Source organism: Delphinus delphis, chromosome 11 (assembly GCF_949987515.2).
Source record: "Delphinus delphis chromosome 11, mDelDel1.2, whole genome shotgun sequence".
In the NCBI taxonomy this organism is placed as follows: Eukaryota; Metazoa; Chordata; class Mammalia; order Artiodactyla; family Delphinidae; genus Delphinus; species Delphinus delphis.
The window spans coordinates 2334374-2356735 of NC_082693.1; the positions used below are offsets into that span (position 1 = coordinate 2334374).

At 58.7% G+C, this 22362-nt stretch overlaps 2 protein-coding genes across 4 annotated transcripts in view; one reads left to right on the top strand and one right to left on the bottom strand.

Moving 5' to 3' along the window:
* The window catches only part of CACNA2D4 (calcium voltage-gated channel auxiliary subunit alpha2delta 4), a 96780-nt gene extending 83355 nt beyond the window's left edge, over positions 1-13425 (top strand). The window contains exons 33-44 of the mRNA XM_060025926.1: positions 3651-3712; positions 4072-4116; positions 4307-4369; positions 7780-7850; positions 8257-8332; positions 8750-8802; positions 9069-9124; positions 9453-9473; positions 10313-10430; positions 11661-11773; positions 12079-12161; positions 12856-13425. Of these exons, the coding sequence (XP_059881909.1) occupies positions 3651-3712; positions 4072-4116; positions 4307-4369; positions 7780-7850; positions 8257-8332; positions 8750-8802; positions 9069-9124; positions 9453-9473; positions 10313-10430; positions 11661-11773; positions 12079-12161; positions 12856-12960 (866 nt within the window). The 3' untranslated portion in view covers positions 12961-13425. The remainder of the gene's footprint in view (positions 1-3650; positions 3713-4071; positions 4117-4306; positions 4370-7779; positions 7851-8256; positions 8333-8749; positions 8803-9068; positions 9125-9452; positions 9474-10312; positions 10431-11660; positions 11774-12078; positions 12162-12855) is intronic.
* Positions 13426-19939: 6514 nt separating this feature from the next.
* ADIPOR2 (adiponectin receptor 2) overlaps positions 19940-22362 on the bottom strand; it is a 50230-nt gene continuing 47807 nt past the window's right edge. For all 3 annotated transcript variants that reach the window (XM_060024055.1, XM_060024054.1, XM_060024053.1), the window contains one exon: positions 19940-20557. In XM_060024055.1, the coding sequence (XP_059880038.1) occupies positions 20429-20557 (129 nt within the window). In that variant the 3' untranslated portion in view covers positions 19940-20428. The remainder of the gene's footprint in view (positions 20558-22362) is intronic.

The following is a 22362-nucleotide window of genomic DNA, read 5'->3' on the forward strand; positions in this document are numbered from 1 at the left end:
GCTGGTGAGGAATGAGCCGGAAGGAAGAGCCCAGCCGGGTGGCAGGGGCCCAGAGGCTAGACTGTGTTGCACGCTGACCCGCCATCAGCTGCCTGTTAGCTCCACAGCCCGGGGCTGCCCTGCAGTGACCAGGAGGGATGAGCAGGTCTCTGGGGTCCCTGGGCATCAGCTCCCCAGCTGGTACCAGAAGATGGGCCCCCGCTGACCCCGCAGCCCTCGTACAGGTCAGCACAGCCTGCAGCTGGGTTTCGAGGACAAAGTGGATGGGAGGGTGCGGGGCACGATGGAGTTTCTGCCCCCCCGGGGCATGCTCCCCCCAGGGAGGGTTTCTGTGTGTGCAGCACAGCTGTTTTGTTTCGCCGTCTGTGATGACAAAGCGGCACGCAGGTGACAGCCAGGACGCAGAGCAAAGAGGTGCATCTCCATACGCCGCCTGCCGCCTGTGGCCTCACTGAGGCTCTTTGTCTGCCAGCTGAGCGCGGGTCCTAGAGAAAAGCTGCTTTGCAGGAAGGCAGGCAGAGGGAAGGCGGGACCCGGCCCCGAAGGGGGACAGGCCGGGCTGGGGCAGGAGGAAGGGGGTCCCATCGCTCCTCCTCCATCCGACTGTGGTAGGTCCCCCTGGGGACCGAGGTCGGGCTCTAACACAAGGACCCGCCAAGCACAGGCCCCGAGGGGGAAGCAGCCTGGAAGGATGGAGGCCTTGCCTGCCCTCGGCCGGGCCTGGCTCTCTCTTCACCATGCGCTCTGCCCTGCCTGCAAAGTCCAGCACCAAGGGCTATTCTCTGCTGCACACAGCAGGCTTCCAGGAGGTGCTGGGGGCAGGGTGGCCAGCCCGGGGTCCACTGGAGTGAGGGAATGGGGGCCGAGGGCCGCCCTGGAGTCTCTCAGGAGAAGGCTGGGCTCTCGTGGTGTCTGGGGTGGAAAAGCGCAGTTTGGGTTGTGAGGCAGGCGTCGAACAGAAGGATGTGAAACAATTCGAGTCCCGAGGTAAAGCCGTCAGGCGTGGCAGAGCGCGGCTAACAGTTCTCCCTGGAGGAGGTTCTTGTGTCTCGCCTGAATTCCCCGTCTCTTTGCGGGTTCCCTCCTGGGTCCTCGAGGGCACCAGAGCCCGGCTAGATCGCTAGCATTCCGTCCCGCATCTACAGAAGGGCGGGGCTCCACGTGGATGAAGGAGTTCAGCAAGGTGCCCACACCGGAGGTAAGGGGAAGGCTTGCAGAACTGGCTTCCCAGCCAAGTGGCTGACTCAGTGGAATTCACAAGCACTTACTTATTTAGCTCGAAAAATATTTATTGAGCCCCGATGAGTGCTAGGTGCTCTCCTAGGTGCTCTCCTAGGTGCTCTCCTAGGTGCAGGTATCGGAACTCAACCCCCCACCCTCCCGCCTGCTGTTAGCCCCCATGCTAACGGGGCAAGACAGACTATAAATGAGAATAAAGTAAATAAGTCATGCATCTTAGAAAACAAAAAGAGTGATGAGACAGAGGGTGAGCACCGGCGGCAGGGAGAACTGCGGTATCTGGGAAGTCAGGACGCCGCCCCAGGAGACGCTGTTTGGGCTGAGATCCGACCGTGACAAGGAGCCTCGTCCTGAAGTTCTAGGGAAGAGCATTCCCAGAGGGAGAAAGCAGCTGGTGCAAATGCCCCGGGGTGGGAAGAGGCTTGGCCTGTTTGAGGGAGAAGGATTTGGGCTGAAGTCAGAGGTCGGCGGTGGGGCCTTGGACACCAAATTACAAAGGAATTTCACCTTTGTTCTAAGGGCAGCGGGAAGGCCTTGGAAGGTTTTTAGCAAGAGAGAGACGTGATTTGATCTTCAGGAAGGTCCCTCTCGCGGTTCTGTGGGGAGCGACCCGCTCAGGGCTCTGTGGCGTTAATCCAAGTGGCTCTGGGGGTAGCAGTAGGGGTGGAGAGAGTGGGCAGATGCTTGAGGTTCTGGACAAGGGCGGCAGCACTTGGGTGGGACACGGGAAAATGGTAACAATTCGGTAGAAGGTGTGTCCCCACGTGGGGAGGTTTGGGGAGGAAAAGCCAGTTAGGTTTTGAAGTTGTGAAGTTTGAGGTGCCTACTGGTGACCCAAGGGGGCCGGCAGCAGGCAGTTGCAAGTCCTAAATCCTAGGAGCGCGGCTTGCCTTGGAGGAGCCCGTGGTTCCACTGAGACGGAGTCTGGCTCCGGAGAACAGGCTTGAGGTCTCACTCCTCCCATCTCTACCCACAAGCCTCAAAATACTGCTTCATTAGACGGGCACCGACCCCGCTCTCTCAAGACTCCCTGTGGAGGAATCACAGAATTTCTCCCAGCTCAGAGATGCCGGGACTCCGGGAGACTTGGCGGCGAGACATCGAGAGGCTGAGTCTCGCTCGAGAGAGTCTGAGAGCTTTGACCCAGAGGCCAAGGTCACGGTAAATAAGCGTCCCTAAATCCCAAAGGTTGGAACATCCTAAGCTTTCGTGTGACTCCCCTCTGACAACTGTTAGGAGGTTCCTCTCTTTCATGCAGCCTTTTTCCACAGGTGAGAGAAATCTGTCTAAAGTGAACATCAAGGGTGGTCCTAACAGGAAGAATGAGGGGAGGGGCCGAGGGGCCTCCCCAAGCCTTAGAGAGAAATGGGGGGAGGGGAGCACGCCTCACCTGCCGCTCAGGTGCTGCACCTGGGTCTGTCCTCTTTGTCGTGAACCGAGATGTGGGCCTACCAGTCCCCTTCCGGCCCCCCGGACCTTGCAGCAACAAAGAAGCCCCCGAATACGATGCAAAGTCTCGCCAATGAGCCGTCACTGGGGTGACTGCAGAACGTCTCGGGAACGCGGCCTCGTGGCTGGAACCCCGACCCATCCCCGCATCACGGGCCCTGAGCGGGGAGCTTGCCCAGGCCTGTCAGCCCCCTCCTGATGGCGGCTCAAGTCAGGCCAGAGGAGAGGCGAGGTGCCTGACAGACAGCGGTGCGTGGGTCCTGCTCCTGTGTTCAGGGCAGGCGGCTTGGGCGAGGCTTCCCCGGCCGTGAAGCCCCAGCGATAGCAGAGCCGGCCTGCTGTGTGGACACGACCTCAGGACACAGCGGGCCTGGCACTCAGCACACTTTCTATATTCTTGTCTCTGACGGTAGGAGGCCGGCCTCATTTCTTTATTCTTTTCCTTTCACTATAACCCGCCTTTCTTTCTATTCTCTGGCCCCAGATTCCTCTTGGCATCTGGGCACTGGCTTGCGTTCTCCAAGCGTTTGGGGACCAGAGCGGCGTGGCGGCCCTTGTGAGCGGCGGCATCAAAGCCTGGTTTTCTGGGGCTGGGAGCCTCCTGCAGGCCCGGGCGACACGGGCCCAACTTGCGAGGAAGGAGCCCTCTTACAGATCGGGCTGGGGGGCCGGAGCGGAGCGGGGGGGAGGGGCTGTAACTACCCACGGAGGCCCTGAAATCCAGCCTCGCTCTCTGTGGGAAAGGGGAGAGCGGCCTTCCCAGGGCGCCTGCCTCGAGCTCCAGGGATGCAGGTCCGGAGCCGCCGCTGCCCCCACCAGGAAGCTAGTCTGCAGGCTGCTAGTGGCCCCCCTCCCCCGCTCATGGGCCTTCTCCCTCTGACTCAGATCTGACGTCTTCTCTCTCCACCCCCCCACCCCGTCCCCAAACACCCCCATGGCCTGGCCTGGCCCGCTCCTGGCAGCCGTGGGCGTGCAGATGAGGATGGAGTTCCTGCGGCGTACGTTCTGGGCGGCCACCCGGCAGGTGGGTGCCAGGGGTCGGGGGGGGGGGGGCTGGACGCTCAGGGTGAGGACTCCCGACCTGTGCACCTGGCTGCTGCCACGAGCAAGGCCCTGCCTGCATCTCAGCGCCCGGACCCCCTGCACACACTCCCCGCGTGTACACGCAAGGCACGCGCCACGGGCGCACCGCACAAGCACACACACACGTCACACGTGCACATACCCCTTGAGTACACACCGCATTCACCAAACGGGTATGGGGCACACCCCTGCACACACATCACAGGTGTGCCGTGGACTCCATCCCCACACAGATGCATCACACACACGCACACACCACACACACAGGTGCACAGCTCATGGTTCCCCTCTTCCCTCCAGTGCGGCGCTGCGGAGGGTCCGTGCCCGGAGAGCTGCCAGGACAGTGTGAGCTCCCCACGGGGGGAATACGGTGGGAGAGGGAAGCAGCCCCCAGCCCGCGTCCTCCCGATGGGCCAGCCCCTCCTTCCCTGCAGCCCGGGCTCCACACAGAGGGCCTCCCTACACGGTCGGGCAGGCAGGGGCCGGGGCTCAGTGGCAGGGCCTGGCCTTGACCTCCTTCTGGGTCTCTTCCCAGGGCCTGGACTGCTTCGTCATAGACAACAACGGATTCATCCTGATCTCGGAGAGGCCCCAGGAGGTAAGGCACTCGGGAGGCCCAGCGGCCTTGATGGTCAGAGAAAGCCCAGGGCCAACTAGAGGAAAAGGTCTGATGAAAATGGAGTCTCTTCCTAGAACCACAGCCAGCACCGCAAGACCCCCAGATCCAGACTTCTCAACTCACACGCCCAGAGGAAACCTTACGTCTTGGGTCTTCTCCCACGATTGCTGGCAGGGAGCTGTCCACATGATGAGGCCCCAGCTTTTCTGTCTGCAGCCTTGCCCTGGGGGCCTCCCCCAGAGTCCTACACCCGCTCCTACTGCCCACCCCCTACCCCCTCCGCCTCTCCCCTCTCCCATCAGTCCGTTCAGGCGGCTGTAACAAAACCCACAGACTGGGCAGCTTACAAACCACAGTTCTGGGGGCGGGAGATGCGAGACCAGGGTGCCAGGGGCCGGGGTAGGCCCCGTCCAGGTTGCAGGGCTCTCACTGTGCCCCCTCCTGGCGCGAGGGACAGGGAGGCCTCTGGGGTCTCTTTTCTAAGGGCACCAACCCCACTGTGAGGGCTCTGCCCTGGGGGGCGTTTCAGCATGTGAATCTGGGGGACACACAGGCCACAGCGCCCACCCTTCCATCTCCTTGGGGCCGGGTCCAGGCCTTCCCGCTTCCCGTCTGGACCTCCCTTGTGGGAAATTCTGTCCTAACCCTCCAACCTGGCTTTGCTGCGAAGGGAGTGAACGGTGGCACTCCCCATCACACGGCACGGCTGCGCACCCAGGAACCCCACGTGCCCAGACCGGCCGAGGAGAAGGTACAGCCACAGCCTTGTATTTGCTGAGCCCCAAGTTATTTATTTAGCCAGAAATTACACCTGAACCAATGCTGAACACATTCACCTAAAGCGATGCCTTGAAATGAGCCGGGAGCATCAAGGGGCCTCCAGCCTAAGGGACACGGGGTGTGGTCCAGCGGGAGCTTTGCCACTAATCAGACGTGTGGTTGGGTGGCCTGGGCCCATCTCCCCCTCTTGGAATAAGGGCGGGGGCTGCGTGATTTCTCAGGTCTGGGTGCCCGGGTGCCGCAGAGCCGTGGGGAGCGAGCCAATCAATGACAGCAAAGTCACTCAGACTTATATTTCTCTAAGTATTTACCCTTATGTCCTCAGCCATTACGTTATCTTATCACCCCGTGTGTAGTTTCAAAAGGCACCTCACATCCTTTGTAAAACAGAGGACGTAAGTGAAATCTAATTTTCGTCACAGGGTTGGGACCTTCCAGGGGCTTCCACACAGCCCCCTCCCCCCCAACCAGGCCCCATCAGGGGTGGGACGTCCCTCCATCATCTCTGGTGACATTATTAGGCTCATTTTATACCCGAGGGACAAACTGAGGCTCTGCCAGTTCAGGTTATTAACCCAAAGGCTCATGGCTGCAGAAGAGGCAAACTTTGAACCTAGAGATACACGTAGAGCCGCAACGGGGGGGAGGTTCTAGAAGAGCCCTCCCGGGAGGGGGAGCAGGCTGCGGGAGCAGTGGCTTTGATGGGACCGAGAATTTGTAGGGCGGGGCTGGCGTCCTCGCTGGGCTGGCGGGTGTGGCATCCGGTCTGCCAGGGGTCATCCTCCCGCCGAGCCCCTGCCCCAGGTCATTAGGACCCAGAAGGCCTGGCCTGCGTCAGTCTCCGGGGCTGGTGCCGGGGCTCTGGGGGCTCTGCGGGTGGCGGTCTCCTCCCCCTGGACGGCTCTGACCCCAGACTGGGCTGTGAGGCTCTGAGACGGCTGGAGGGGGTAACGGCGTGTGCGGGCAGCCCTGTGTCAGAAGTCACGATGCCTGTGCTCGGTGGACACTGGAGACTAGAGTGAGGCCTGGCCTGAAGGTCCGCGGAGCACGGAGCTGGAAGCCGGGCGCTGACTGTCCAGCCATCCAGACATTTCTGCTTTTTTTAAACTCCTTCACTCCACAGCCCTGCCGCACTTACCTGTTGCTCTGTAACAAGTCACCCCCAGCTGGAGGGCTTACACCCCAAGACCCACGATCTCCCAGCCTCTGTGGTGAGGAGCCGGTGTGCTCGGCGGGCGGGCCAGGCTCGGGGTCTCCATGAGGCATCAGCGGGGCCTGACCTGCGAAGGGCCAGATCCCGCTGCCCCGGGGGCCTCCTGGGCTGCGGAGAGCCAGTGAATGTCAGCGGCATGAGGCCGCGGTGCCCTGGGACCGGCTCTCAGAAGGGACAGCGCCACTTGGACCGTGTTCTGTTCACTAGAAGCAGGTCGCTGGGTCCAGCCTACACGCAGGGGAAGGGTACAGAGCCCTGAGGCCCAGGAGGCTGGGCGACTGTGACCCGTCCAGGCTCTCCCACCACAGACCCCTACCCCCTCCCCAGACACACCCAAGAGCCTCAAGGGCCCGTGACCTGGCCCCTCCCCCTTCGTTTGCCCCTCCCCCTTTCCTCCCTGGGCCTCAGAGTGCGGTAGGGGGACCAGTAGCCTCTGGGGGATTGATAGAAATGCAAGTTCTCAGGCCCCGCCCCAGACCGAGTGAACCAGAAACTGGGAGTGGGCGACCACCTGCACTGCAAGCTCCCCCCACCCCCCCGAATGTAATGAGGTCCAAGGACCACTGCCCGGGCCTCTGCCGGTGGTCTGGACGCACCTTGCCACCTGGGCTCACGTGCCGGAAGGCCCAGGTGACACTCCCTGTTCTGCCAGGTCCGTCCCGGGGCCCAGGGAGGGAGGCCTGTTGCTTCCATGGTGCCAGTGGGGGCTGCCCTCCCGGAGAAGAGGCGGGTGCTCTCTGCCAGGGCAGCCTGTCCTGGAGGTCACGTTGAACGGGGGGCACCTTTCTCCAGTGTCCAGGAGCTTGTCTTACTCTCAGGAAACTCCCCTTCCAGAATCAGGGGTCTGGACAGCGGGGATATCGGTGAATAAGCCTGGAGTCAGGACAGACTCGGGGGACAGGCTCGTGGGGAGGGAGCCAGCCTCCCCAGGAGCCTCGGTTCCACCCCGATCAGGAGGCTCAGATCACTCAGCCTCGCCCTGGTCGCTTCCCTCACTCTGCCCTTCAGCAAATGCGCAAACAATCACCATGGCCTCTGGGGATCCGCCCGCCAGGATCTCGCTGTCTGGTAGCACAGACACACACACATGCACGTGCATAGAACACACACGACAAATCAAGTTTCACCTTCCTGCACGCGATTCACCCAGAAGTGTTCAAAGAATTCTGCACCTTTTAAAAACAAATCTGATTGCAACGCCTAGATTGATTTCACACCAACTTAGAATTTAAAAGCACTGAGAGGCGTGGCTGGAGCTGTCCCAGGAGAGGGCCGGTGGAGTGGAGTCAGATGGGCCACGATTCAAGGGCGTCTGGAGAGGAAACCCAAACACAGGTAAAGTCTGGCACTCAGAGCAATGTCCTCATCCTGCTTTCCCCCCTCCTCGCCCTCACAGATGGGACGATTCCTGGGGGAGGTGGACGGCGCCCTCATGACCCAGCTGCTCAGCATGGGGGTGTTCAGCCGGTAAGTAGGGCAGGCGTCACACACCCCCCCGGAATACACACTGAGGAGGGGGGGTCGGATGCTAAATGGACCAGACAGACTTCAGAGCCCGACCTCAGAACCCACAGTGAGCCCCACAGGGCTCCAGAAGCAGCCTTTCTGAAGCCTGGAACTTGATGGGGGCGGGGGAGGGGGGAGGACGGGGAGGGGGGAGAGGGGCTGAGGTCATGTGACCCTTAGCAGGAAAACCAGATTTGCCGTTCGTTGTCTTTGAAGCACAAAGACAAGAACAGAAATGTCGTTTTCTGACCTGCCGATCACGCACCCTCCTGGATCCAGGTGTCCAAAAACCTGGCTGCAAACTCCCCCAGGGCGGGGCGGGGCGGGGGATGAGGTCCGGACTGCCATGCCCTGCTTCTGGTTTCAGAGTGACCATGTACGACTACCAGGCCATGTGCAAACCTCAGACCCACCACCACAGCGCCTCCCAGCCCCTGGTCAGCGTGAGTGCCACCCCAGACCCCGCCCCCGCCGGACGCCAGCCTGTCCCTTTCTCTCCAGGGCCCCAGGGCCACTCAGTCCTCTCCCAGCGCTCCCCGCATGCAGCCCGCTCCCCCGCACCAGGGTCTTATCTGGGCGGCCTCAGGGCAATTGCTCTGGCAGAGGAACAGGCTGCAGCCCCTTTCTTGACTGGTTCCCCACCTTCACCCCCAGTGCCGTCCACACATCATCAGGGACCCCAGAGATGCCACCCAGTGTGATGACAGGCATCGTCCGCCCTACAGTAGGAATTCCCCAGAAACCGCAGCTTCCCGCTGCTCCCGCTGCCGGGAAGGGGCGGGGGAGACCCCGGGGTGTGGTCTCTGATGATGCAGAGCGAGGGGGCCCTGGGGCTCACGGTGTGTTCCCTCTCCTCCCAGCCCATCGCTGCCCTCCTGACTGCTACCAGGTGGCTGGTGAACGAGCTCTTGCTGTGAGTGAGGGGCGGGGGGGCTTTGTGCAGGGGTGGTTTATGAGGGAGCCCTTTGAGGGGAGCTGCCGAGGTCCCCACGACCCCAAAGGAGGAGGGTGAGGTCCCCAGGTGGAACCGGCCAGGCCTGTATGGGACGCCCCTCCTACATGCCGCTGCCACCAGGAGCCCTCAGCAGGGACAAGGGTGTCTTGGGGGCGAGAGGCAGACAGCTTGGGGCCCCACTGGAGAGGGCAAGCAGGTCTCCAAGATTCACTTGTGCCTGACAGGCTCCTGCTGGAGTGGAGCGCCTGGGGCTCCTGGCGTGGGGACAGCGGGGCCGAGGGTGAGTGTTGTTCCAGCCTCCACCTGGAAACCGTCACCTCAGGGGGAGGGGCGGGGGCTCCGGAGTCCACCGCTCACATCTGTCCTGTCGGCTTCTCTCATCACCTTCCCTCACCCCTGTGTGACGTCACACCATCCCGGGTGCCACCAATCCACGTGACATCATCCATCCCACGTGACGTCATTCACCCCGTGTGACATCATCCACCTCGTGTGACATCATCCATCCCACGTGATGTCATTCATCCCGTGTGACATCACGCCCACATGTGACATCACCACCTGTTTGATATCATCACCACCCCACGCCGTGCACGGGTCCTGGGCAGCCAAGGCCGTCTTCCATCACTGTAAGTAGGGCGGCCAAGCAGCTGGGTGCTGGGCTGGGCGCTGTCCCGGGAAGTTCCCTCCATCTGGACCCCCTGACTCCAAAGGCCCCTCCCAACTTACAGCCCTGCTCCTTCGGGGTGTGGGTGTAGCCCAGAGCTCATCCCACGCAAGCGCAGCCCTGCCCCAGGGAAATGCAGCACCCCAGCCCTCTCCTGGTCTGAGAGCGCTTACAGCGCCAGGAGGAAATCTGCGTGGTCCCGAGGCCGTGGCCCCTCGCGGGCGAGCGGGGTCTGCTCCCCCAGGGGTGGACGTGGGCTCCCCCAGGGGTGGACGTGGGCTCCCCCAGGGGTGGGCGTGGGCCGTCCGGGGCGGCTGCCAGGCCTTTGCCCTGGGTTAGCTGAGTCCTTTCTGGGCCGACTCGAGGGACCACACAGGCCCCACTGAGGAGCCCAGGAAGCTGGGCGCAGGGCCCCCGCCTGGCTCTCCAAGTAGCCACGGGGGCAGGGGGCGGGGGCAGACCCAGGGCTTGTCCAGGAGCTTCCCCCCTGCACGGAGGGAGGGGGGAGAGGACGAAGGGCTGCCGTCTCCCAGGGCCCCCCCCAGCCCCTGCCCTCCTCTCAGCCCCTGGACGTCACTGCTGATGGTGAGGAGAGAGACGGGTATCCCCAAGGGTCCCCAAGCGCGTCACCCACACGCAGCCACTCCCCTCCCCGGCCCCAAGTCCTGGCCGGGAGCCACCTGCCAGTGGACGGGTGTCTCACTCCTGGCGCGGTGACCGCACTGCCCGGGGCGTCAAAGCCCATCCCCGCAGCTGTGGCCGAGGCACCCCTGAATCCACGCCCTCTCCGTGTCCCCGCAGCCCACAAGCACAAGAAGCAGGACGTGCTGCAGCCCTGCGACACCACCTACCCCGCGTTCGTGCACGAGACGGCCATCCGGGGGGCCAACGGCATCGTGGAGTGCGGGGGCTGCCAGAAGTGAGAGGGGCTGAGCGGGACGGGGGAGGGATACCCGCGGGCGAGGCTCAGAGCAGAGACCACAGGCCGCGCGCCCAGGGCACCAAGTGCGGGGCTGGCCGGGGACGGAGAGGCGGCCCGAGGCCAGGGCAGGCTCGAGGAAGGGGCGCCAGCTCTCCCTTAGACGTCCGTCCACACAGAGGACTGAGAGGCCCCGGGATGCTCCTGGGAGTGGCTGGGGCACCTGGCACTTCCATCCCTGGGTCCCACTCCCGAGGGGAGGTCGCTGGTCCCCCAGCTCCGCCAGGCCCTGACCCAGGGAGGAAGGGAGGCCTGGCTGAAAGTGCTGGCCCGCTGACTCTCACCTGGACCCCGGGCCGCCCCCCCCCAGGAGGTTCTGTCCTGACCCCGAGGCTATGGTCTCCCCTAGGCTGTGCTGGAGGGAGGGATTCTACCATCACCGCAGCCAGTTTCTCGGGAATATTGTTATTTGTACACTTATCTCAGAGGCTGGCAGTGCGGACACATGAGCAGTGTGGGTAAAGCCAAGTCCTCAGAGCAGACGACCTTGATTTAAGAGGGGCTGTGTGGCCTCGGGCGCGTTACTCAACCCGCTTCTGGCTTCAGTTTTCCCACCTGCAAAACACGGATAATACCAACCTCATACGGCGCGGTGAAGGTTAAATATATACGTGTGCCTGTGTGCACATGTGTATGTATGCATGTGCGTGTCCACGTGTGAGTGTGTGCACGTGCATGTAGGAAGTCCTCCACCCCATAGCAGAGGCCGAGCGGTGGCTGTCGCCAACGCACTGGCCGAGCGAGGGACCACGACTGGCTTGCACCTGCGCTCCCTGCCCTCCAGGCGGCGTGTGGGACTGTGGGACCACCTCACGGCCCGGCGCGAGCACTGCATCCCCGCCCGGAGCAGGGGCGGCCGCGCAGCCCTGTTTGCTTGGGACAGTCCTGACTTGCTGTCCCCATGTGTGTCAACAGCAGCTCCTGTCCCCTCCCCCGCAGATGTTTGGGCTTCCTCACTTCCAATCTGCTAGGAAAGGAGCAGAGCAGCTGCAAAGGCTCGTGGGGAAAATAAGCCATGCAGCCCATCGGTTGCTGGGACGGTTCCCGGGCTGCCCCCCGCCCCCCCGGGCTGACCCGGCCCCTCCTCACACCCGCCTCCAAAAGAGCCTCCCCTACAAGCCCAGGGCCCAGCTGCTGCAGGAACCTCCACAAGCCACCTCTCTGCCGCAGGACGTTCGTGATGCAACAGATTCCCTCCAGCAACCTTCTCCTCCTGGTGACGGACCCCGCCTGTGACTGCAGCGTCTTCCCGCCAGTCCTGCAGGAGCCTATGGAGGTCAAATATATCCTCCCGACCCTCCAGCATGTACGGGCGAGGGAGGGGTGCCGGGTAGGACATGACACTGAGGGGCTCAGATTTTGAGAGGCAGAGGCCAGCCTCCCTTTTGCCACCAACACCACCCCTCCCCCAAGAGCATCGCTACCTGTCCTCCCCCCTCCCCGGGGCCCCGGTGCTGCTTCTGACCCCGGAAGCCACTTCCAAGGCAGCTGGTCCCACCAGAGGTCAGTTCTTCCAGAGCTCGGCCCCCAGAGTCTCCAGTACCAGCTCCGTCGGCAGGTGTGTTCACCTTAACAGGGAGTTCTGCACATAACGCCACGGTCAAGTGTGACAAGATGCGCTCCCGGAAGCTCCGCCGGCGACCGGATGCCTGCCACGCCTTCCATCCAGAGGTAGGGGCGGGGGGGGGGGGCTCCACCCCCAAACCCTCAGCCCTGAGCTTGTGCCCTTCAGATGTGAGCGCGTCTGGACACGTGGATGCAGCTGTGAGGGCACCCACACGTGTGCATTCACGCTGGGCCCCGTGTCATTCTGATACTAAGTCAGCGGGAGGGACCCGGGGTGTTTTACAAGGCGAGCCGCACCTCCCAGGGTCGGGGCCCTCAGTGCGTCATAACACAGCCTCTCCGTACGGCCCTCACTGCACTCAGCTCCACGTGGTCCAAGCAAGTAGGAGGAAACCGTTAGGCACGTAATACCGCTGGTGACGGGCCCTGTGCACCCACCACGTAGCTGGGCTCCTTGTACATGGGGCCGTCCCTGCTGGACATGGCTGCCTCCACACCCAAGGTGCTCCCAGAGTCCAGGGCTTCTCTGAAGCCCTTCTAAGAGGATGAGCCCACAGCCCCTCCAAGGCTGGGGCCAGCGAGAAGGCTCGAGTCCAGCTCTGGGGCTGAGTGAGCAGCCTCTGCCCTCCCCTAGAAGGCAGGGGTCTAAGAAAGGGGGCAGTATTCCCTCCGCCTGCTGGAACTTCCCTCTCTCCCCAGCCCCTTGGCCCCTATTAGTTGGCCCCAGCGATCCCTCTCCAGACCCCCGGCCACCTCTGCCTGGGGCGGTCACCCCATCGTGAATGCTCTGGGTTCACAGGAGAATGCCCAGGACTGTGGCGGCACCTCGGACACCTCAGCCTCACTCCCCCTGTTCCTGCTGCCTCTGGGTGCCTGGGTACTGCTGCCCCAGCTGCTGCGGTGACACCTGCTCCGGCCGGCCGGTTTTGACAAGGTGACCCTTCCAGAGACATTGTAAAGAGTCAGCAGCTGAAGTGGGGTCCAGCGCTCTACACTTAGGTTCTCACCCAGGTCCATGCTCATCCAGTCTTGGGCTGATGGTCCCCTGCCCCCGAGATTGCTGGACGGAACCAGAAATCACTCCCAGAGATCTTCCGGGTGCTTGGTACCGTCCACCCCGCGTCTCAATGGGCAGCCTCCCTGCCCTCCTACCTTCTCTTTGGAGTCCAGCGTGAACTCAATTTGGACCAAGACAAAAGAGTTTTGTTCCGTCTATTCCCCAGAAGTCCAGACCCAGCCAAAGAAAGGGGCAGCTCTTCCTAATGAATCTGGTTGGTCTTCAGTAGAATCCAAGGACTTAAACGTACTGAGAAAGAGGAGAGGAATGAGGCCAACAGCAGAAAGGGGAGGAGGGCAGGAACGGGCCCCACGGGAAACACATCTGCCCTAGGGTGAGATGCCTGATGGGGGACCAGCTCAGCCTCCCAGGTGTAGCTCAAAAAATGTGTGTGTGTGTGTGTGTGTGCGTGCGTGTATGTGCGTGTGCGTGAGAGACAGAGAGACAGGAGACAGAGAGAGACAGAGAAAAGGCAGGGTCCTTTACATGAACATGGCCACGCATGATGTCCACAAACTGTTGCTATTAAAAACATCTTTCCAAAGCCCTAGTGTTCACATCCTTCTAAGAAAAAGCCAGTAGGATAAGCTATACAGCTGCTGCCTCGGAAGAGGATGCGAAGTCAGGGGAGGTGGCAGGGACAGCTGCACCCAAGCCGAGGGGTCCCAGGAAAAAGAGGGGTCTTCACGGTGGCGTGGTCAGGGGGCTCCTGAGAGCGCCAGGCCCCCAGGAGGTCCAGGTCCCAGGCTGGCCTTTTTCTGGCCACTGACCTACAAGAGAGACTACCTGACTGTGTCCCTGGGGTTGGAACTTTGGGGAACACTGCCATTTGCAAAGCGGACTCCAGTGGGAAGGGAGACACATCTGGGTACCCCTCCCTCAGGGTCTCGGTGCCGGGACTTCCTCCCCCGTAGAGCCGGCTCCCCAGGGACCACAGTCCCCACTGTGGGAGCAACACTAAAGGCGGAACAGTGCAGAAACTCTAGGGTGGCCTCCGATCTCTGAGTTTAACCGGCCTCCCAGGAGGAGGTCCAGCCCAGCCCCATGACGAGCAAGGACCATGTGCGCTGGGCCTCTGGGGACCCCCTCCCAGCCCCCCCCACTCGCACGTGCAAGCTTCCCACCAGCAAACAGCCTCGCCAACTCCTTCAAACACACGATGACGTTCGTGAAGCGCCTTCCACGTGAGGACACGTTACTCTCACTGCTGTCACGTTCCCCGTATCTACCTGTGAGGTGGGCACCAGTGGCCCAGTGACAGCTGAACTGGAGCCTCAGAGAAGGTGAGGGCCAAGGCCGGCTCGCTCAGCAGCCAGTTTGCGAGGCAGAACAGTGCTTGGAGAGCTGAACGCACCGTGGAAGTAACAGGCACCAACTCATCCAACCCGTACAACCACCCTCTGCCGTGGGTCCTATTCGCTCCTAGAACAGGAAACCCAGGCTCGGAGCTGAAACCTGGCTCCAAGTTATCGGAAGAGTATTGTGAGGCGTGAACGTGAGGCTCATATACTGAGCCTGAAACTGTGTGGCCTGCAGTCAGCACTAGTTACATGTCACCTACTCTCATCTATCAGAGCATCCTGTTTCGTGGCGGAGAGCCTGGAGAAATGACCATTTGGATGTCAAGAACAACAGGCGAGGTCACAGGTGCCCACCTGGTGCAGGTGGGCGAGGAGGCAGCGGCGGGCCCGTCTCCCGCCCCCTTGGCTGCTGCAGCCCAGCTCCCCACTTGGTGTCACAGAGACCTCGTGGCAACAGCCCCTCCATGCTGGGGCCCCTGGCTACCCTGCATCCTTCTGCAGCAACAGTACAAGCCCAGACCCTGACCGCCAGCCTCTCTCCAGGACAGCGTCCCATTCCCCACCCAACCAAGGAGAGCCTTTTCAGGCAAATTTATCAACTATCTTGGCCAGGTAATTTTTTTTAATATTTATTTATTTATTTAGGCTGCGCCAGGTCTTAGTGGCAGCACACGGGATCTTTAGTGGTGGCATGCAGACTTCTTAGCTGTGGCATGCGAACTCTTAGTTGCAGCATGCATGCAGGATCTAGTTCCCCGACCAGGGATCGAACCAAAGCCCCCTGCATTGGGAACACAGAGTCTTATCCATTGAACCACCAGGGAAGTCCCGGCCACATAATTTAAAAACCAAGCTTAGGCATGCCCTAGAGCCCTCACGCTGCAACTACTGAGCCCGTGTGCCACAACTACTGAAGCCTGCGCAGCTACAGCCCGTACTCCACAACAAAAGAAGACGCCACAAAGAGAAGCCCACGCACCGCAACGAAGAGTAGCCCCGGCTCGCCACAACTAGAGAAAGCCTGCGCGCCGCAACGAAGACCCAATGCAGCCAAAAATGAGGGACTTCCCTGGTGGCACAGTGGTTAAGCATCCGCCTGCCAATGCACAGGACATGGGTTCAAGCCCTGGTCTGAGAAGATCCCACATGCCGCGGAGCAAATAAGCCCGTGCGCCACAACTACTGAGCCTGAGCTCTAGAGCCCGTGAGCCACAACTACCAAAGCCCACGCGCCTAGAGCCTGTGCTCTGAAACGAGAAGCCACTGCAATGAGAAGCCTGCACACGGCAGAGAAGAGTAGCCCCCGCTCACCACAATTAAAGAAAGCCCGTGTGCAGCAGTGAAGACCCAATGCAGCCAAAAATAAATAAACTTAAAAAAATAAATAATTTATTAATGTAAAAATTAAATAAATGAAAACCAAACTTAGGAAGTGCTGGGGTAACTCCTGGCCTCGTCTGCTTCAGCCCCGTCTCCGCATGGCCAGGAGTGGACTGTAAGGCCTGAACTCCCTTTCAGAACCAACGGAAGCAAAAACCGTTCGATACACTATGGTTCTAACCACCCCCAAAGGACAGCAGGGGGCAGCCTGGCTCAAGCTAAAGAGCCATCACCTGATTTCTGAGGAACAAAGTTAAAACCAAAGCCATTTAGTCGATGGCAAGATTCTGGGCACAGAGTCCTGAAATCCCTATTCCTATAAACACCGTCACCTCGTGGGAGACCGAGCGCGCAAGGTACTGCCAGTGCCTTCCTCAGGGCAGGGATATACTAACTCCTAAGCCTGCCTAGTAATGTGTGTATTTTAGTGGAAGTGCTGCTGTCAGGTAAAAGGCTCCAACCACCGCTTCACAATGCCACGTGGAGTTTCGGTTTGGGAGGGCAAGGGAGCAGACACCTCTCGAAGTCAAAGAAGCAAACACGGAGGAGGAATGAGAGCAAGAGGTTGGCAAAGACGCTAGCCAATCCCTGTGGCTCATCTGAGAGATATTGACCTCGGGGAGCTGGGCTCACAGGTGAGAAAGCAGGTCCGGGTCCCAGCAGGCCCGGGCGCTGTCCCCAGGCCAGGGCAGCAGTGAGAGGCCTTCCCTCCCGCGTGGCTGGACATCTGCCATCACTGCAGAAGGTAGAGCTGGACTGGACTTGTTTGCCCCAAGGCAGGCAGCTGAAGGTGGGAAAATCCCTCCAGTGGGACACAGGGACCGGGGTCAGTGCTCCGTGCTGAGCAGACCCCTCTGGAGACCAGGGATTATTCCTGGGGTGATTCGGAAGCAATGGCACCTGGAGCCGTCTCCAGGCCGCAGAGCGCTAGCAACCATCGGCCCAGATTCAAACACATCCCTATCCACTTCCTTTCCAAGGCCACGGACATGGCTGAGAAAGCCTTCCAGCTCAGCAAAGGACTAGGGAAAACCAGGGGGTGTCTGTAGGCCTCGAGGACTGTCACCAAGAACAGGATGCCACCAGTTCCCATTCCCGGGTGACCTACGCAAAAACCCTCAAGTTATTTCTACATTTAAAGTGAGAATTCATCCAAATACTGGAAATCCCCCTGAAAATACTAAATTTACCTAAGGCAAAGGGGTTGGGATTTCCTCTCTTTTCTCGAATTACATGGAAAGGCTAACAAACGCCCAACCTTCGGGTCAATATACATGAGACCCTTTAATCCGGTGTTCTTCTTCGTGTAAAGAACGCGGGCATGGGCGTCAGACCTACCCCTGTAGCCTCCTCACCTATAAAACAAGAGTGAAACAACACAGACGTGTTCGGAGGGTGCTGCATTCGGTGGGATGAGGCATTGAGGCCTTTAACAGATCCCTCTGCATGAGGCACTCCTTAGGGAGTATTTTTCTAACTTTAACAATAAATTAAGAACTGCCCCTTAGAGCTAGCTCTCCCCTCCATTCTACACCTGGTACCCCCAGTTATGATGAAAGCATGAAGGCTGGGAAAATCTGAGTTGGGCGTAAGCACTTTGTTTTTTAAACTGCACCATCTTTATTAACTCATTACTATCCTGCCTGCCTTAGAACACATTAAGAAAATTCAATGGAAACGCAAAATACACAAATTACAAGGCTATCTAAAATCGCGAGAATTTTCAACTTGCACAAACCCTCAACGTTATATGTGGAAGTGACAGTATACGGTGTAACTTTCAAACAATTGGTGGCCCAACTGAGTACATACACCCCCTAAATGTCCTCAGATACCCTATTCAGTATAGAAACTACCCCTAGTGGCCAAAGAATTCTATTAATAATTCCACAAGATCTTAACTTGTGGAAAAGTTAGTCCACGGAGAGCTTTTTCAGAATGGTCTTCAGCACTCAGACTGGGACATTTCCGAAAATTTAAGCTTCAGTGACTAAGTTCAGGCTTCAAGTAAGAAGTACCAAAAGCTATGGACAGGAAAGTTGAGGCAGTAACAACAAAGTTCATATTCCATTTGGTTCTTTTTATTAGAAGGTGAGCAATACAGCAAGTAGGGAAATCCCATGGTGAATGGAACCATCACATAAATGCCTTTCTGGAATCCCAACCCTCTACGATCCCCAAAATTGTGCTTTGTGGCTTCAGCAACTTATAAACGGTAAGGGGGAAAATACCGAAAAGGCCACTATTTAATGGTGAAAGGATGAAGCTGTTAGCGGTCCTAACCAGCCTAGGACCCAAAAAGAAAATTAAAATCTGCACAGAGCAAGCAAGCCTCTGCCTGCTGAGAGTAAGGCATCCAGGCGCCAACCTGTGAGAGTTCTCAGCGAGCTGAGACGTGCGCGAACGGCGGGGTAGGAGCTGCAGACACACCCGTGGATGGGCGTACACGCCGCCACGCTCCCCAGAGCGAGCGGCGGCTGCTACTGGAGGACGTCTTGAGTGGTGTCAGCTTCATTTTCCTAAGGGTTTGTGCTATGTTGAGCCAGATTCCGCTCCTCCTTTGCAGTGTGGGGCGACCGGGCCCTGGACTGCCGCTTCTGTTGGTGGCGTCACAGGGCTGTGCAGACACACGCCCTGTCCCCCGAGGTGCGTGACCGAAGAGCAAGTGTGGCTTCTGATATGTGCTGCTGCTTCATGAAGCGAAGTGTGCTTCCTCCCAGGTGGGCCCGTCCTGCTGGGCTGGGCTTCCCCACGGGAGTGACACCGCTCGTCCTTCTGCCGGCACGGCACCAGCTCACCCACTGAGTCTTTCGCTGAGCCCACCCGGCACCCAGGGCAGTGACCTCACTCAGAATCAAAACTCTCGTAAGTTCTTCGCAAGTTCTTCAATGGATTCTTTCTTCCTGGCTCCCAGCTTTTGCTGGAGATTGGAAGGGGCGAGAAAGTATAACCAAGGAAAAACCCCATACTGAATTAATAGGAGACCCTTCCCATACCCCCAAACACCCCCTGGAGGCTGCCGACCCCCACGCTCGGGGACTCGATGTTCACTGCTAGTCTCCGCCACCCCGAGGATGTAGTTTAACCGCCTGAAATCCTGGCTGAGAGTAAGAAACTGGACTCAAGGGTTATTCTGATGGCCCTCCCATGAGCCCAGGTCAGGATTCCGGGAGCCAGACCCTCCCCTACCACCTTCTGACACCCTAACAGGGCACCTCTGGGACATGAGCAGCCTTTTTCACTTCGAGCAGCTCGTCAAAGACTCAACAGCTTCCAGGATCCGGCCAGACCCCGTGGCAACAACACAGCATTTCCTTGTGAGACTCGCCACCACACTAGCCCTGAGAAGTGGGGTCCTGGGGTGCTGGCCACTCAGGCGCTGGTGGGGCAGTGGGCTCTGCTTTAGGGGCATGCCGCTGGCTTTCCTGTTTGTGGAGAGGTGATGCACCTGCCACCAGGGGCACCAGGACAGCACCACAGGCAAACCCTCTCACCCACGTGAATGTGTCAGGGGCACCTGGAATCCCTCTGTGGCTGGCTCCATGCCAGGAACTATGATGCCAGGAAAGGTCGATTTTTATTCCCGGGAGGAGGAAGGGTAGTTTCATGGAGGAAAACGTACAGGGTGGTCCAGAGCTCCACAGCAAGGACACGGAACACTCTCACCCCCGCCCCACCCCTGGCAGCCAGCCGAGTCGCCACCAAGTTGAAGAGGACGCAGGAAGGGCTGCGATGGGCCCCTGTGCCAACAGTGCCCCCCCCACCGCCCCTCTGCCAGCCTAAGTGACCTTCCCAAGTAGGCGGCTCTAATGACACAGTCACTAGAGCCTTGATCTAACACATCCCGTTAGCCTTTCACGCGCTGTTTCCACTGAGAAAACGCACGCTGCTCCCGTCCACCTCGGGGCTCCCGAGGGCTCTCAGGTGCGAGAGCGGCCATGCGACTGCCGGGCTGGGCCGTAGGCTTGCCCCACCAGGGCCCAAGGTATGCCAGCCTTCAGAAGGCACCCTGGTGCACAAGGCATTATACATTCTGGGGCTGTCACCTGATCATCCTGCCGTCGCTTGTGCAAAATTGAAACAGTGTGTGGTACTTGCATGTTTCATTCTATACAAAAATCGTCCCTCCCTCCCCTACCCCTATGTTTTAAACATTTATATAAATTTTTATTTAAACAGTAAGTTAGAAATCTTATTTACATTAATTTCTTTGTTCTCCCAAAAGCACACCCCCCCCTTATAGGATATAAATGTTCACCGAAACTGGTTTGCGTTACTGTTTTCAGGAGAGAGGAGGGAGAAGAATGAGCCTCCAGCTAAACTGTCCCAACATCTACGAAGAAGCAGGACACGGATCAGAAGCCAGCTTGCCCGGGTCTCACAGTGCCCTCACGCAGCAGACCCAAGAACAAGGCAGGGTTTGGGTCGTCTCTCCTCTTCTCCACCTCTGAGGTGGGATTTATTTTTGTTTTCTCTTCCCAGTCGCAGACCACCTGGAGCCCTGGGGCATCACAAAGCCCACGAGGCTGCCAGGGTTCGGGGCTCCTCCGGTACTGGCGTCACCGGCCAGTGAGGGGGCCTGCAGGCACCGCAGGCCCTGGTTAAGGGTCACAGTCCCCGGGCACCGGCAGGTATCACAGTGCATCTTCTTCACTGCAGCCTCCGCCGATCATGAAGCGGAACTCCTGGAGGTTCGAGACACCGTGGAAGTGAACGAAAGCGCCGGCCACCACGAAGATGTGGAAGAGCTGATGGGAGTGGAACTGGAGCAGGGCGGGGTGTGGGGGGAGAGAGACACATTGTTAAACGTTGGCAGAAGGTCCTGAAGATCATTTACGCTGAGCAGGGGGCGGGAGTGGATGCCACAGCTCAGATTCCAGGCATCCACAGACCTCGGAGCATGCAGCAGGCATATCACATTCTGCTGAGTTGAAGGCCAGCTGTCCCCACAGAAATCAAGCTGCAGCCCTAAGCTCGAGACATGAACACATGCGTGCCTGACACTGGGGACTTGGCGGACTCGGGGCAGGTGCTGCCAACAGGGCACAAAGCCCTGAGGACCCCGTGATGCCGAGCAGCGGGCGACAGTCAGACACAGGGGTGTTTCCCTCACTGCTGTCATGGACTAGGACATCATTTATATGCTGCTCTCCTAGGAAACAAAGGGACTTCCAGGATGGGGTAGAGGGTCAAAATACCTGCTGGCTAGAGTTTCCTTCAGCTCTAAGACGCCAGAATTACATGAAGATACGACATCAAAAGACTAGTAGAGGGAGGCTTCCCTGCTGGCGCAGTGGTTAAGAATCCACCTGCCAATGCAGGGGACACGGGTTCGAGCCCTGGTCCGGGAAGATCCCACATGCCGCGGAGGAACTAAGCCCATGCGCCACAACTACTGAGCCCACGCACCTAGAGCCCGTGCTCTGCAACAAGAGAAGCCACTGTAATGAGAAGCCCGTGCACTGCAATGAAGAGTAGCCCCCGCTCGCCGCAACTAGAGAAAGCCCGCGCGCAGCAACAAAGACCCAACGCAGCCAAAAATAAATAAATAAATGTATTTATTTATTATTATTATTATTATTTTAAAAGGACTAGGAAAGCAGGGCCTTCTACTTCCTTCTCAAGTCAGAGGCTGGTCTACAAGCATGTGATGGTTCTGATTTAACTCGTTCTGTTGAATGCTAGTTCATATCAAAGGGGGTTATTGCTCAGTGTACCAAGTATCACTTCAAAACTTACACTATTCTCTCATTATAGTCTCAACATGAAAAATGGCAAAACTAATTATCAAGGGAAAGACATTGATTTCAGAAGTGTCAACTAGACGGATCCACAAGCCACTTCCGAAGAAATACTTCCCAGGAAACCAAAGGGGATGCATTTTCCAAAAAGGCGGGGAGGGGTGTGAAAATTTCTCCATATCAGTGTCAAAACCATGATGAGGCAATCTCAGAAAGATAAATTTGATCATTTGAAGTTCCAAAGATGACCTAAGTTAGCATTTTCTTTTATATGAATAGTAAGCTTTGAAGAGACAGAGGACCAGCTCAGTTTGTGATCATCAGTAGCTGCCTGAGGAGCAGAATCCCGGAAGGTCAGATCCCACCTCAGGCAGCACCGCACTGTTGACAGGCCTCAGGCCACCTTCAGTTACAAGAGTGTCTGTCTATTGGCCCATTGTATTTTCTGCCCCTTCTCTCCTCCTTTCTTACCATTAACCACATCTAGTTATCCTACCTCCTCTTCCAGCCAAACACGTGTATCAGTCCCTCATTACAAATCACTGAATTTTGGTATCAAAAAGGACCTTGGTAAAAACCTGGTCTGTCACCCTCATCTCATACACGAGGAAACCAGACGAAGAGGGACTAGAAGACCTGCCATGCCACACAGTATAGGGCACAGGAGCACAGACTGAAATTCCACTCGTGCCATCTAATAGGCAGAGGTGCTGGATAAGGAGTTACCTAATCTCCCGAACCCTCATTTCCCAAGCTGTCGAGTGAAGGCACTGATAGCAGCTGTTACACTTTACGGGGCCAGTGTATCTGACGAGGCCGTCCCTGTA